General features: G+C 43.5%; 1 protein-coding gene across 3 annotated transcripts in view; it reads right to left on the bottom strand.

Moving 5' to 3' along the window:
* Positions 1–9,952, bottom strand: part of atp11b (ATPase phospholipid transporting 11B) — a 176,081-nt gene extending 166,129 nt beyond the window's left edge. For all 3 annotated transcript variants that reach the window (XM_063045662.1, XM_063045661.1, XM_063045663.1), the window contains exon 1: positions 9,772–9,952. In XM_063045662.1, the coding sequence (XP_062901732.1) occupies positions 9,772–9,798 (27 nt within the window). In that variant the 5' untranslated portion in view covers positions 9,799–9,952. The remainder of the gene's footprint in view (positions 1–9,771) is intronic.
* Between the last annotated feature and the right edge of the window lie 5,010 nt (positions 9,953–14,962).

Genomic DNA, 14,962 nt, shown 5'->3' with positions numbered 1-14,962 from the left:
TTGGTAACTTAATAAGCCCCTAGTGTGAAGGCGAACGGCAGAACCTTAGCAGTTTCACGGACTGTGAGGGGAAAAAAATGGGATAAGCGCAAGATTCAGGTAAATGGCTGTTTGATGGTTAGTGTGGAATTGGTGAGCTAAGAGGACTGTTTCCATGCAGTACGACGTTTCAATTAAATAATGGGGTTATCCTATAATCTGCAACATTTGTTCCCTAATCCCTAATGGCAACTCATTCATCCACTATTCTGTAGTAGTTCTTTTAAAATACTGGAATGGAGATGTTCAAACTCGTGATTTATCAGATTTTAGTGTCTTTTTTTGTATGCTTTATTTTTAAATAACACTAAGACAAACCTATATTGATTTCTTTGCTTACTGTGACCACACACCAAAATCTGCATTGTCTATTAGTTCTGCCTCATTGAGCTAAAATGAGAATGCTAAACTTAAATGCAGAGAAAGCAACCCATCACAATTTCCCTCAGTTGTATTCAGCATACTTCCTCCAACTCACAGTATGTATAAGCAGCCCACTGGTTGTGATGAAATAAGGGTAGTTTTTAAATAAAATCTTACATCAATACAGCAACATTTTAAAAATGGAAAATACCCAAAAACAGTTCACAGGAGAGACCTCATATAACATTTAATCCAAGGACCAATCAAGACAGGTAACATATCACATCAGAGATGTGCTATAAAAGGCATGTAGAAAGAGCAGGGACGAGGCCCTATGGCCTTGCACATCATAGCTCTATGTGCACATGCATTTATACTTTGATAATCAAGTTTTCTGCTTCTGATGCCCTATCAAGCACCCAGATCCCACAACTGGGAGAATTTTTTTATTGCCATTTTGCCCTCTAAATATTTCAAATCTATGCCCCTTAGTTTTTGATTTTTCTACAAATGGAAATTAGTCCCACCCATTTCCTATTTGAAACCCTATTTCATAAACCTCAAAAAACTGTATTCCTTCAGTCTCATCTGATCCAAAGAAAACTCCTCTTAAGTATCCAATCTTCCTTTAAAACTGAAAATTTCCAGCTCTTGCAAACTCACAAAATCTCTTCCCCTTTCTCTTCAATGCAACAGTTTTCCCATAATATGGTAACTAGAATTGTCTGTAGTACTCATACTGTGGTTTAACTAGTGCATTTGCAGTACTAGCCTAACTTCCTGACCTTTTAATTGCAAGCCTTTTTAGTCATACAATGAAATTAATCTAATAGCTTGAGGGCAAATATATTCCAATAACCCTCTTCCTTCAAACCTTTACTCTCCCACTAACTATATATTCTTTTGTGCTGTTGCACTCCCAAAATGCACCATCTCAGTCTGCAGGATTGAATTCCATTTACCACTTTTAATCTGAACAGATTGGAGAATATACCACACAGCAACAAACAACTGGCCCATCTACCCTGATCTAGCATTATGCCATTCCTCATTCAAATCTGTCAACATAAACCTCTATCTCCTTCCGCTGTGAATACTTGTTCAATGCCATTAAATATGATCTAATTCAATCACTACTTTCACGCCACACTTTGGATAAAGAATTCTTTGCTGAGTTTCCCATTTGATTGCTTGAGTATATAGTGAGAACCTCTAGTTAAACTCATTCCCAGCAGTGAAAACAATTTCTCTACATCTACTCTATTAAACCCTCATCATTTTAAAGACCTCTATTAAGTTAACCCTTGGCCTTCTTCCCTGAACTGGACAAAAAGAGACATGGTTAATTCGTCTTTTCCTGATAAATCCACTGCCAACCAAAGTTCAACATCGGTTTAGCATAACTTTCCTGCTTCTCAAATCTTGCTCTTTAAGAAATAAACTCCAATCCTTTATTTAATTTCTCTATAACCATATTAACCTATCATCCAACCATTAGACATCATAACAATTCAATATTGGTTAATTTGTAAAAATATGAGTGACATTTTCAATAAAGTTAACAAAAATGCATACTGTTATGTGAAATGTGAAGACTGTACCAAACTTTGAATAATATTGCTTAAAGTTATCATATAAACAAGGTCAGTCTCAGGCCTGATCTGTGGTTCAATCATAGAAATGGATGAGAAGAAATCAATGGCTAACAATTAAAGTAGTGAAATAACAAATTCCAAAGGTATTGCATGGAAACAGGAATGCACTCCAATGTGTTGGCACCTGCATCATCAACTTGACAATTAATCCAATTTTCAGCACATCTATGAAAAATAAGCAGCTTGTGTGCACCACATAGAAATGTGCAATTAAGAGTAAATAGCTTGGGGGTGGGGGAGGTAGGGGGTGTTTGGGAGAAGGAAAGTTTAAAACTTCTTCAAATTAACATTGACCTATTCCTTTAGACATGATAATAAAGCCTGGTTAGGTTGCCAAAAGAATGTGAACTCAGATTCTAGTTTTGTATCTATCACCCCCACACTGCAGCATCAGTGCAGAGGAACAAAAGAATTAAATCAGAAAAGTTTGGATTTTGTTTTGAACTTAATAAACCTCAATTTTGCTACTTCAGTAGTTCATAAAATGGATGCCATGTTGCAGTCACATTTACACTGAAACAAATCATGTTTAATCTTCTGCTATCAACCGTTGCCTTCAAAGCTCTCCTTCAATAAAGATAACATTTACATGTTGCTGTGTATGGTTTAAGAGCCTCTCAAATGTCTAAAAAATAAAATTGATCAGAATAACTTCATTGAAAAAAACAATACAACATATGTTTGCATTTTCAAACAAAAATTGACAATGTGTGTGATGGCATTGAGTTTGCTAACCACAAAATTCTAAACTCAATGAAGATCTTAAGCCTTATCCAATATAGTTATTGGTATACTCATGGAGAACTGTTCACTGCAGAAATCAAAGGCAGAGGAATGGATTCTAGTTCACCCCGCCTTTTCTGACATTCTTCTCATTGTTTTATTAATCATTCCTAACAAGTCTGACTGCTCCCTTACATTTATACCTTTTGCCACTTGGGTGACGTCACACACGTGATATTATTTCAGCTATCTTTTCACAAAGGTGGCTTCTGGAAACAGTTTCCAGAAACCCAAAATTAATGTTGTGAAGCTGATTCTTTCAGTACACAAACCTTCCAACTATTAATCAATCAGCTATTTGATTTGCTAAGAGATAGTATCATTCTAGTCTGCAAAGTTCATTGAACTAAATAACTTAGCCAGTGTTGCCTGGTTTGATACAGGACAAGTAACAGAACACCAATGTCTTACAATGCATCTTTTGAGCAATCATCCTCGTGCTGTAGAATCCAGCGGTCTTGTGTTCTATAGACAGTGCTGTTTATTTGCAAAGCTGTCCTTTTACTCAAAAACAACTGTTTGATCACTAGAAGTTCACAACTGCCATGTTTAGAAAGCTAAGCTTGACATAAAAGCTCCCTAGCCCCAGACAGTGAATGCCCATCACATGGACAGTGTATTCAAAATGGTATTTCCCAGATCACCATGAATCAGTGATTCGATCATAGTTTAAGAGGATATATCATCTCACCAACAACAGACTACATTTTAGGAAAGGGTAGCAGTTGGTTAGGTGAATACAGCTGTGTACATACATCTATTGATGCTTCTGGACACATCTTCAGTGATGTTCCTGGAATCATCGGGTGTTTCAGGTCTTTCAACATCATACAACCTCCTCCAGGTGACCCAGCCGGGGCTGATCAGACCCCAGCTTGTGTCCAGATGGCTAGCTACTTATGACTCCATGGCTCCCCTCTTTTGAGCCACAGCCATCTTGAGGCCCTCTCTGCCACATCGATGGTACTGTGGATGGCTCTCCTCTTCCTCTCTCCCTCGATGCCCAAAATGCTGAAGGCCCTAACTAAAGAACGAGCTATGAATCCCCTACAACCAACCTCCACTGGGAGACACCTCGCTCTCCATCCAGCCTGCTGACAGTTGCTGACCAGTCCTGCGTACTTGGAGAGCTTCCTTTCAAAGGCCTCTTCCAAGCTATCTTCCCATGGGACTGTCAGCTCCAGCAGCACCACTTGCTTAGTAGACTCAGACACTAGGACAATGTCTGGTTGCAGGGTGGTGGCTGCGATATGGTTGGGGAACTTCAGCTGCCCTTCGAGGTCCACCAACAGCTACCAGTCCCTTGCAGAGGTCAGGATGCCTGCAGGTGTTCTTTTGGCAGGTATTGGCTGCTCCCCAGCTCTGACAAAGGCAATGGTCTGCTTGGAGGGTCGGGACCGCTTCACCCACTCAACTCCTGCACTGACAGCTTCAGCGATGGTCTTCAGGACCTGATCATGCCTCCACCTGTACCGTCCCTCACAAAGTGCCCTTGCACAGCCACCGAGGATGTGCTCCAGAGTTCCTCGCTTGGAGCACAGTGGGCACGCAGATGACTCTGCCTTGCCCCATGTGTGCAGGTTTGATGGGCTTGGAAGCACATCGTTCACTGCCTGGATGAGAAATTGGATGCGGTGTGGTTCGGCTTTCTAAAGATCAGCCCAGGTCACTTTCCTCTCAGCCGCATTCTCCCATCTTGTCCAAGCTCCCTGTTGCTTCATTCCCACCGCCTTGCAGGCTCTCATCTCCTCCACTACTGCTCTCACCTCCTCCTGAACTAGACGACACCTTTCCTTCCCTCTGGTGTCCATTTGGGGAGTTGGAAAGGATCCTAGCCCAGCTCAGCTTTGTGTGACCACTCCCACCAGCCTCCTGTGACGCAGCCTCGCCTCTGCCTCCTGAACAGCTTCCTCTGCCCTCCACTTCCTGCCAGTACTTACTTGGATCCCTGCTCTAGCCACCTTCGGGTCACTTGAGTCCCCATACTGTAGCACTTCTCTGGCTCTTGTTACCTTGAATTCTTCCTCCAAGGATTTGAAGGGCAGTTGCAGTTTGTTGTGGTGTCCATACAGTGCGATGCTGCTCAGGCTCTTTGGCAGCCCCAGCCATCTCCTGAGGTGGTTGCTAACCCTCCTCTCTAAGGTTTCAACTGTCGAGATCAGAACTGCATAGACGAGGGGGGCCACAGGATTCTGGGAAGAATGCCATGCTGATACACCCAGGCTTTAAACTTCCCAGGTAGGCCAGACTTGTCCAGATTTCAGCCAGCCATCCAACTGGTGCAGGTTGCCTGAATGGATGTTGTGCCCCTTAAAGAGCTGTCAAAAACTTTACCTACGCTCTTTACTGGCTTTTCTGTGATGGTTGGGATGGCTGTGCCTGTGATGCTGAACCGGAACTTGTTCTCCACCTTCCCTTTCCTCAGCACCATCGATCTTGATTTGGCAGGTTTGAAACCCTTCCGGGCCCACTCCACCAGCTTTTCGAGCCCTTGCAGAATCCTCCGGCAGCCTGGGACTGATTCTGTAGTGACTGTGAGGTCATCCATGAATGCCCTGAACGGTGGTTGCCGTTGAGCGGAATTCATTCTGGGCCCTCTGCACTCTGGTTCAGCATACTTAGTGAGCATGTTCATGGCTAGGGAGAACAGTGTCACTGAGATAGTGCACCCTGTGATGATGCCCATCTCCACTTTGTGCCAGGTTGATGTAATTGCTCCTGAAGAGACCCTCATCCTGAAGTTGCTGTAATAATCAGCGATAAGGTCTCTGATCCTGCTGGGGACGTGATGTTTGATCAGTGTCAGCTGCACCAGCTTTTGCAGAATGGAGCCATATGCATTTGCCAGGTCGAGCCACAACACTGACAGGTTGCCCTTGTTCTCTCTGGCCTCCCTGATGAGCTGTGTCACCACACCGATGAGCTCCAGACAGCCCGGCATCTCTGAAATGCCACCCTTCTGGACTGATGTATCAATATAGGTGTTCTTTGCTAGGTAGGTGCACAACCAGTTGGAAACTGCACTGAAGAAGATCTTCGCCTCGACACACAGCAGGGAGATGATGCGGAACTGATCTATCTGGGTGGCATTTTCCTCCTTCGGAATCCACACCCCTTCAGCCACTCTCCACTGTTCTGGGATCTTCCCCCTTCTCCAGAAGATTCTCAGGATCTTCCACAGACGCAGCAGGAGTTTGGGGCAGTTCTTGTACACTTTGTACAAGGTGTTGCTTGGTCCTGGAGCCCAGCCTGCCCTTGCTTTGCAGACGACCTCTCTGACTTCCTTTAGTTGCAGCTCTGACATGTCGAACTGCACATCTGGTTCAGGTGGGTCTATTAGGATGTCGCCCTCTCCCAACTCCTGCGCTCTTTCAGGATCATTATATATCTTCTTCAGATGCTGGTCTATGTCTTCCTGCGAACAGGCCAGTTTCCCACTGCGCTTCTCCCCCAGCAACTCCTTGGTGAACTTGAAGGGGTTGGCGATAAAGGCAGCACGTTTTCGAGCCCTTTCACAACGCTGCCTCCAATGCCACTCTGCCTGGCAGAGAACCCTGATCTTCTTTCGTAGTATGAACATCAGCTGGGCCAAGCCAATGCGCTCCTCTTCTCCTGCCTCCTTGTATTGGGACTTCAGTGCTTTCATCTCTTGCCTGATGTTGTGGATCCTCAATGCTCTTTGGTTCTTCGAGTAAGATGTTTTGGAGCCTTCCTTCTCCTCTTCTCCGAACCGTTCAGCTGCGATACTGACAATAATTGTTGTCATGGCTTGCAGCTTCCTATCAACCCCTCCCTTCGCCGTTGCCTCCAGAATTTGGTTAACATCTTCATCAAACTGCTTCCACAGTGAAGTCATGTTAGCTGCAGGCTACTTGATCCACCTCCTGTGAGACTTCATGTTCGAGGGATTAGTTTGCAACACTTGGAGGTTCTGGGCACTATGGGGTGACTCCAGGCCTGGCCCCTCCTTCGTCTCACCAGGTTGGACACCTGCGCATTGTGCTGCTCCTGCTCCCGCCAAACACTTCATCCTCGCTTGGTGGATCTTCAAGCCGCGATCATTCTCGCAGATCTTGCCACATGCACACTGCTTCCTCATCGTCTTTTGTTCATTGCCTGGGTCTGATATCGTTGTGTCCATCCGACTGGGGTGCTCATCCTCCCCACCTCTCGGGCACCCCTGGGGGTATCTTTTCCTTAGATTCTTTGTGGCTTTTGTGGGGGTCCTCCTCTCAGAGGACGCAGATTGGGTAGTATGTACTGTATTGCAGAGCAACAAATTTCACAATATGTCAGTAATAAAATCTGTAATAGATATATAAAGTTGAAGTGGGACTTGTTCTTCTCCCCAATGAATTCTTCAGCTAAAAACATTAAGTTGAATAATAGAAAACATTTATCAAATGCAAGGGTTCCTAATTTTTTTTTTAAATATAGCTGTCATACAATTTTAATCTCAATTAGAATTCTGGCTACCTTTCGGCATGCAAAAATGACAAATTTTTTTTGATTGAGCAATAATGATGAAATATAATTATGACCATAGAATTACTAACGATCACGAGACGAGTGAAAAACAATTTGATGGGGAAACAATTTTGGTCTCTATACATAGGAACACTAAAAACAGTAGGACTTATTTGATGAATTCTTACAAAACTTCTTTTTCCAGTTAGAGATAGGAGCCCGAGATAAGTGAATCAAGGGTTGATTATTATGACGCAAACAACAGGAATTCTGCAGATGCTGGAAATTCAAGCAACACACATAAAAGTTGCCGGTGAACGCAGCAGGCCAGGCAGCATCTCTAGGAAGAGGTGCAGTCGACGTTTCAGGCCGAGACCCTTCGTCAGGACTCTTGATTATTATGACAACTGGATTGTCTAATGATTATCAGATGGGGAGAGGTCAGTATGATAGGAATGTTCAAAATCATACAATGGTTGGGAAGAATAAATAATGAAAGACTCAATGCTCATTCCAATGAGCATGTCAACTGTAATTTGTATTCAAGATACCACATAACACAAACAATAATTCATTACTACCTAGCTATGATGTCAAGCTATGCGAACATTTAAAGTGAATTGAAATGGTAATTAATAACCTGTTAGGTTTACTAGGTTGCCAATAAAATGTAAATTAAGAGGCTCTTAATAGATAAAAGGGTAAATAAATTAGCTTTGAGAACATATGTAGATGCTAAAGAGATCACTGAACTTGGCCAATGCATCCAATGTCTTTTTGTGATTTCTGAATGCATCACAGGAAGTATAAACAATTTTATTGAGCTAAATTAATTTTAAAGTAGTGATTTAAGTACATACTATCATACTTCACCCAAGCATATCTGTTTATACAACATTAAAACAAGGATAGCCAATTACAAAGCCACAGCACCACATGCTTACAGCTATGTGATTTTAAACTATCACTCAACACATACCCACCCACCATTTATATCCTATTTACTATCATTAGGAAAGAGTTGTGTTATGATATAGCTGTCATAGTGTATTACCAAACTTTAATGTGTCAAAATGTAAATTCATGATTAACTGCTAGGGACTCAGACAACCACTATTTTCCACCGAAGTGTCATATCCTGCTTTCAAACCCTGCTTTATTTAATCTGTTGAAACCATACAATTGATATGAATTATTTCCTATATTATGTCCTGCAGAAAATTAACTTTTGAATCAGAATCAGGTTATTATTACTGACATATTGTGAAATTTGTTGCTATGCAATACAGTACATACAAAATACTATATTACAATAAGAGAATAAATAGTGCAAAAATAGAGCAATACAGTGAGGTTGTGTTCATGGGTATATGAATCATTCAGAATGCAAAGTTATTTTCCAAAACACTGAGCTACAAGTTTAAGTTTACACAGGGCTGTTCAGTCAAAATGCCTGTAAACACTTCCACACAACAGGCTTGTGGAAGTAGAAAGCACAGAAAAGATTTAAGATGCTGCTAGGAGTTGTGATGTTAACAATGGCAAACTTCAGAAAAATATTGATCAAAAATGTAATAGGTATTAAAGATTGGGAAGCCAATTTAAAGAGGATTTGGTTTAGAGCAGGGGCTCCTAACCTGGCGTCCACAGACACCTCAGTTAATGGTAGGGGGTAATGAAGACATTAAAAAAAAGGTAGGAAACCCTGGTTTAAAGATATTGAAGAACAATGTACCAGGAGTGAAGGATGGTGGGCTTAGTCCTGTCTTTATCTATGGTGCTGTTTGTGTCATTTTGCTGCTATATGTTCCTGCAACTTGTACTTCCACAAAATAGACTGCTCTCCAACAAATTTACACTTCAAAGAGATGAGAAGCATCACGAATGCAAAATGTTTATACGCAAAAAACTGTATTTGGAAGCCAATAGCACATTTGTCACGTCGAATCACAATCCTGGGCAGTTTGATTTGGCATTTTAATATGTAATGTCACCTGCTGTCAGCTAAACTCAAGTTATTGTAATTATATTGTATTGCAACTGTGAAGTGAAAGCATTTCATTACCAGTCTCATAAAGTGGTACATGACAACGGAACAATATCAAATAAACCCTTACAGAACCTCAGTGACGAAAACAGCAGCAGGTGTTGGTAACCGAGCTGAGATTAACGATCAATGATAACCATGTTTAATTATCTCAGGTTACCTGTAATAAACTTAAGAGTCTGAGAGAAATTATCTATCTTGTTGCAAAGGTCCACCACCAGGAACTACACAATCCGTGTGAGAAGCCATTGCGGTTCCACTCGCTGAATGGCAAGTGGTAGTTTGTACAACTCTCCAGTCTAGGGCCAGGCCCTTTTAAGCCCCGGCGAAAGTAGGAGCAGCGCTCCAGTCGGAAGCAACACCCTAGGGTTTCAGCCTCGGCTCATCCCACCGACAGCCCTCACAAGCCAAACCTACCAGCTGCTGCCGTATCCAGCGAATCATGGCTCAACATAAAGCCGGCAGGAGACACCGTGCCACCGACCAACTCCACCGGTTTACTTTCCTCGACGACAAACCCGCACTTTAACCCGCGTATACAGCCTGCAGCCCGACGCCAGTCTCTTCCCACATCATCAACGCGCCCAGCCCGGCCTGGCCCGCCCCGCCCCGCCCCGCACCGCACCGGAAACACATAACGTCAGCACACTTCCGTCAGGGGACCAATGGGCTGAAGCGTCGCTGCAATCCCCTCAACTGCGTTGTCCCCCGCTCTTCGCTGCTTGGCGGCGGTTGGACAGTGCAGGACATAGAATTACTCCGTTACAAAATAGTCCCAAAGAGGAATGACGAGGTATTGTTCACTGATCGCTCAGAAATCTGATGGTGGAGGGGAAGAAGCTCTTCCTAAACGTTTCTGCGTCTCCAAGCTCTTGTACCTCCTCCCTCGTGGTAGCAGTGCAAAGAAGGTACTGTATATCCCGAATGGTGAGCGTCCTTAATGAGGGATGCCGTCTTCTTGAGGCACCGCTTTTCGAAGTGGTGGGAAGGCTAGTGCCTAAGAAGGAGTGTGGATTTGAGCTTGGGGTGATCATGGAACTCGTTTACGAGAATGACTTTCTATGTTCTCGTAAAAAATGCCTCACCCAGAAGACGACTTTGGAAGAGATGATCAGAACCCTAGTCAAAAACGTGAGTTATAACGTGAAGTCAAGGAGCCGAGTGAGGCAGGATAGTAAAGGGGGCAGTGGTGGTCTAGTGAAAACCAGGAATGTACAAGAAACAGACATGGAATCCCGAATCTTGAAGGAAAGGAAATGTGGGTCGCTAGACAGGGAAGAATTTATTATAGAGAATAAAGAAAGGTAAAGGAATTACCATTGGATATACATGTGACAAAATAAAGGCAATATTTAAACAACTCCTTTGTGTCTGTCAGTATTTATTTTCTTCCATGAAAACAGAAGTACCAGAGAACCAAGTGTCTAGTAGGAGTGAGGAACTGAAATAAATAAATATTGCCAAAGCACTGGATAAGCTATTGAGACTAAAATCCGATATGTCAAGAAGACTTGATAATCCACATCTTGGAACTTTGAAGATAGTGAATGTTCCTGGGACTCAGTGGTAGTAAATGCTGCCCTCTATAAGGAGAGAAAGCAAAGTACTGACGTTTTAACTTAATATCAATGGCGGGGAAGATGCTACAGTCTAAAGTATGTAGTAACAGAATAGCTGAAAAGAAGAATAGAATTGTCTGGGATCAGAGTGGATATAGAATCATGAGTCATACAGAATGGAAACAGGGTCTTTGGTCCAACTCATCCATGCTGACTGTGATGCCCAAAGAGCCAGGTCCCTTTGCTTGAGTTTGGCCAACGGCCCTGTAAACCTTTCCTATCCATATATTTAGTTATTTATGTGGGGAAAATCAGTTTGATTGATTTGCTGGAGGTTCTCTGATATATTTGGATGTTTGGAAGGGTTTCGATAAGGCGCCACATGGGCGGTTAGTGAGCAAGATTAAAGCATATGTGGTTGAATGTCATGTACTGATCTGGATTGAGAATTAGTTATTGAACAGAAAGCAAAGACTGGGAATTATTATTTTATCATTGACACAGTGAAAAGTTTTGCATGCATGCCATCCAAACAGATCGTTTCATTCATGAGATGCATTGTAGCACCTCTGGCCAGCTTATTGTGCTCCACCGAGGAGCAGCTTCTCCACTTTTGGTCCCCACCTGCCACCCAGCTCTCATCTGTGGCTCCAAGTAACTATTTTACATCCGACAATGGCCACACCCCCATACATCACTTCGGGGGGACGGGGTGCAAACCAGGTGAGGGTAGCAGGAACCTCCAACCCCAGAGAGACAGGGATATGCCAACCCCAGCATGCGAAGCCAGTTCCAGCGATCCAGGCGGATGAGATCAACTACAAGACTCAATGGTGAAGAAGGCAGTGCTGCAACGCTTCGTGGAGAATGAAGAGCATTTCAAGGCACAGAAGGTGTCATGGCTATCCACTGCAGCCAAGGAAGTCTTGTGATGATTTTTCATACCATTAGACCAAGATTTTTAAGGCCGAGAGTGTGGAATTGCCCCACTGCAACAGCTTTTTCACTATAAAACTCCTGCAGAGGCTTTTCTTCACGCAGCTCTTTCGATGAGCTGCACAGACAAACGGCATCGTTGGGAACAATGGACAGCCAACACACAGTACTAAGTGAGGGAGACATAAAAAAGCAGAATATAATGTTACAGTCAGTGAAAAAAGGTGCAGTGCAGGCAAACAATTAAGGTGCAGGGGCCATGATGAAGGCGACTGAGCGATCAAGACTTCATCTTTATCATATAGGGGTGCACTCAAGCAAAACAACAACATGGAAGTGGTCCTTGGGCCTGATGGCACACGCTTTCAAGCCTTTGTATCTTTTGTATCTTCTTTCAGATAGAAGAGGGGGTGAAGAGAGAATAACAGGGTGAGAGGCATTTTTGATAATGTTGGGTGCTTTCCCAAGGCAGTGTAATGTGTAGACAGGGTCATTCAGGGGAGGCGGGTTTCCACGATAGGCTTCGTTCGCAACTCTGCAATTTCTTAAACAGGAGAAAATCTGCAGATGCTGGAGGGACTCAGAAGGCCAGGCAGCATCTTTGGAAAAGAGTAAACAGTCGATGTTTCAGGCTGAGACCCTTTGCTCGGTTAGTAGGCTTTGACTAATGGCACAGTTTCAGCTATTCACAATTTGTTCAAATTTTTAGCTGAGGAGACCAAATGGAACCTCCAGGTTTGCTGATGATATAATATTATATGGATTGATAGTAAGAAGGAGGAGGATATAAAGGGGCTTCAAACTGATGAGTGTGTAAGAACAACATATGCTATATAATATGCAAAGTTTGGAAAAGCAGAGTATTTTTGAAATAGGGAGAGGATATGTAATATTGATGTCTGAGGGATCTATGTGACTTTGTGCATTATTCACTAAAAGCCAAATGCAGCTTTTCCAGGCAAATAGGGAAATAAGTTATATGCTGGTCATTATTACAAGAGCAGTTGAGTAGAGAATTAAAAATGTCTTCGTGAAATATTAAGTGCAGTTTAGTCTCTTTTATTAGAAAAAACATATACTGGGTATCCTTGGGTTCCTTCTGAAAATCTGACCTTGCTCTTAGGTATAGTACTTGAATCTCTTCACTGGAAAACAATGCAGGGATTACCTATAAAAAAAGTCAGTGCCTTCTCCAAACTCTCCTTCAGGTAAGATCAGATGTTAATAACCCCAAGCAACCTTTTGAAAGCATACACTCCCTTTCATAAAGCTGCCGATAGTGTTTTCTGTAATTAGCAGATCAGCTTTCCTCTGTCACTTCAGACAAACATTAATCACAGTTCACCTGCTGGTAACCTCCTACTCTGGCCTTCCCCAGTCTACACTTTGCAAATCATTCCCCAAGAACTGTCATGGCTTAAGATTTCACTTTATGATTTTGGGGGAAGTTGTAATATTCGGGTATTCCCTAACCGGCAACCTTGGATGAATTATGAGGTCAAGTCCCTTTTAAAGGCTACAGCTGCGGCTTTTAGGTCCGGGGATACCAGTCGCTACATGGAATCCAGGCGTGAACTCCAGAAAGCCATTAAGGGTGCCAAGAGGCAATATGGAGCCAAGTTGGAAGCCCAGGCTAACCAAAGGGATGCCAGTAGACTATGGCAGGGTCTAAATGAGATCACTGGGCACAAAGAAAAGGTTGGGAATATCAATAACTGTGGCGCTTCTCTTCCTGATGAACTTAACGTATTCTACGTAAGATTCGAACAGAAGAGGAGCATCCCGCTCCCTCTGGATGAACCGGACCTGGTGGCATCGAGATTCATCGTCACCGAGGAGGACGTTAGAAGGGCCATCCTGAAGATAAATCCAAGGAAGGCGACGGGCCCAGTTGGCGTCCCGGGACGGGTTCTCCGGGCCTGTGCAAGTAAGCTAGCTGGAGTGTTTGCTGACATCTTCAACTGCTCCTTGCTTCAGTCTAAGATCCGCTCGTGTTTTAAGAAGGCAACGATAATCCCAGTGCCGAAGAAGAGCAAGGTGGCATGCCTGAATGACTATCGACCTGTGGCTCTGACATCAATTGCTATGAAGTGCTTCGAGAGATTGGTTATGGCACACATCAACCACAGCCTACTGGTCAACCTTGACGCTTTGCAATTCACCTACCGGAGCAACAAGTCAACGGCAGATGCCATCTCTCTGGCCCTACATTTCTCCTTAGAACACTTGGAGAATAAAGACGCATACGTAAGGCTCCTTTTCGTTGACTACAGCTCTGCCTTTAATACCATCATTCCAAATAAGCTGATTCCTAAGCTCCGGAACCTGGGCCTTAGCACTCAGATCTGCAGCTGGATCTTCAACTTCCTCACAGACAGGACCCAGGCTGTAAAAATAGGGGACAAGCTCTCCTCTACAATCACTCTGAGCACCGGTGCCCCACAAGGCTGTGTACTCAGCCCCCCGCTGTACTCACTGTGCACCCATGATTGTGTGGCCAAGTTTCCATCAAACTCAATATATAAGTTTGCTGATGACACAACAATTGTAGGCCGTATCTCGGGTAATGATGAGTTTGAGTACAGAGAGGAAATTAAGAACTTGGTGGCATGGTGTGAAGACAATAACCTATCCCTCAACCTCAGCAAGATGAAGGAATTGGTTGTTGACTTCAGAAGGAGTAGTAGACCGCACAACCCCATTTACATCAGCGGTGCGCAAGTGGAACAGGTCAAAAGCTTTAAGTTCCTCAGTGTCAATATCACAAATGACCTGACTTGGTCCAACCAAGCAGAGTTCATTGCCAAGAAGGCCCACCAGCGTCTTTAGTTCCTGAGAAAACTAAGGAAATTTGGCTTGTCCCCTAAAACCGTCACTAATTTTTATAGATGCACTGTAGAAAGCATTCTTCTGGGGTGCATTACAACCTGGTATGGAAGTTGTTCTGTCCAAGACTGAAAGAAGCTGCAGAAGATCGTGAACACGGCGCAGCACATCACGCAAACCAATCTTCGGTTCATGGACTCACTTTACACCGCATGCTTTCGAAGCAGCGCTGCCAGGATAATCAAGGACACGACCCACCCAGTGAACAGACTTTTCGTCCTTCTTCC

Source organism: Mobula hypostoma, chromosome 4 (genome assembly GCF_963921235.1).
Source record: "Mobula hypostoma chromosome 4, sMobHyp1.1, whole genome shotgun sequence".
Classification (NCBI taxonomy): domain Eukaryota; kingdom Metazoa; phylum Chordata; class Chondrichthyes; order Myliobatiformes; family Myliobatidae; genus Mobula; species Mobula hypostoma.
The sequence above is the reverse complement of the archived record's forward strand: the minus strand, read 5'-3'. Positions and strand labels throughout refer to the sequence as shown.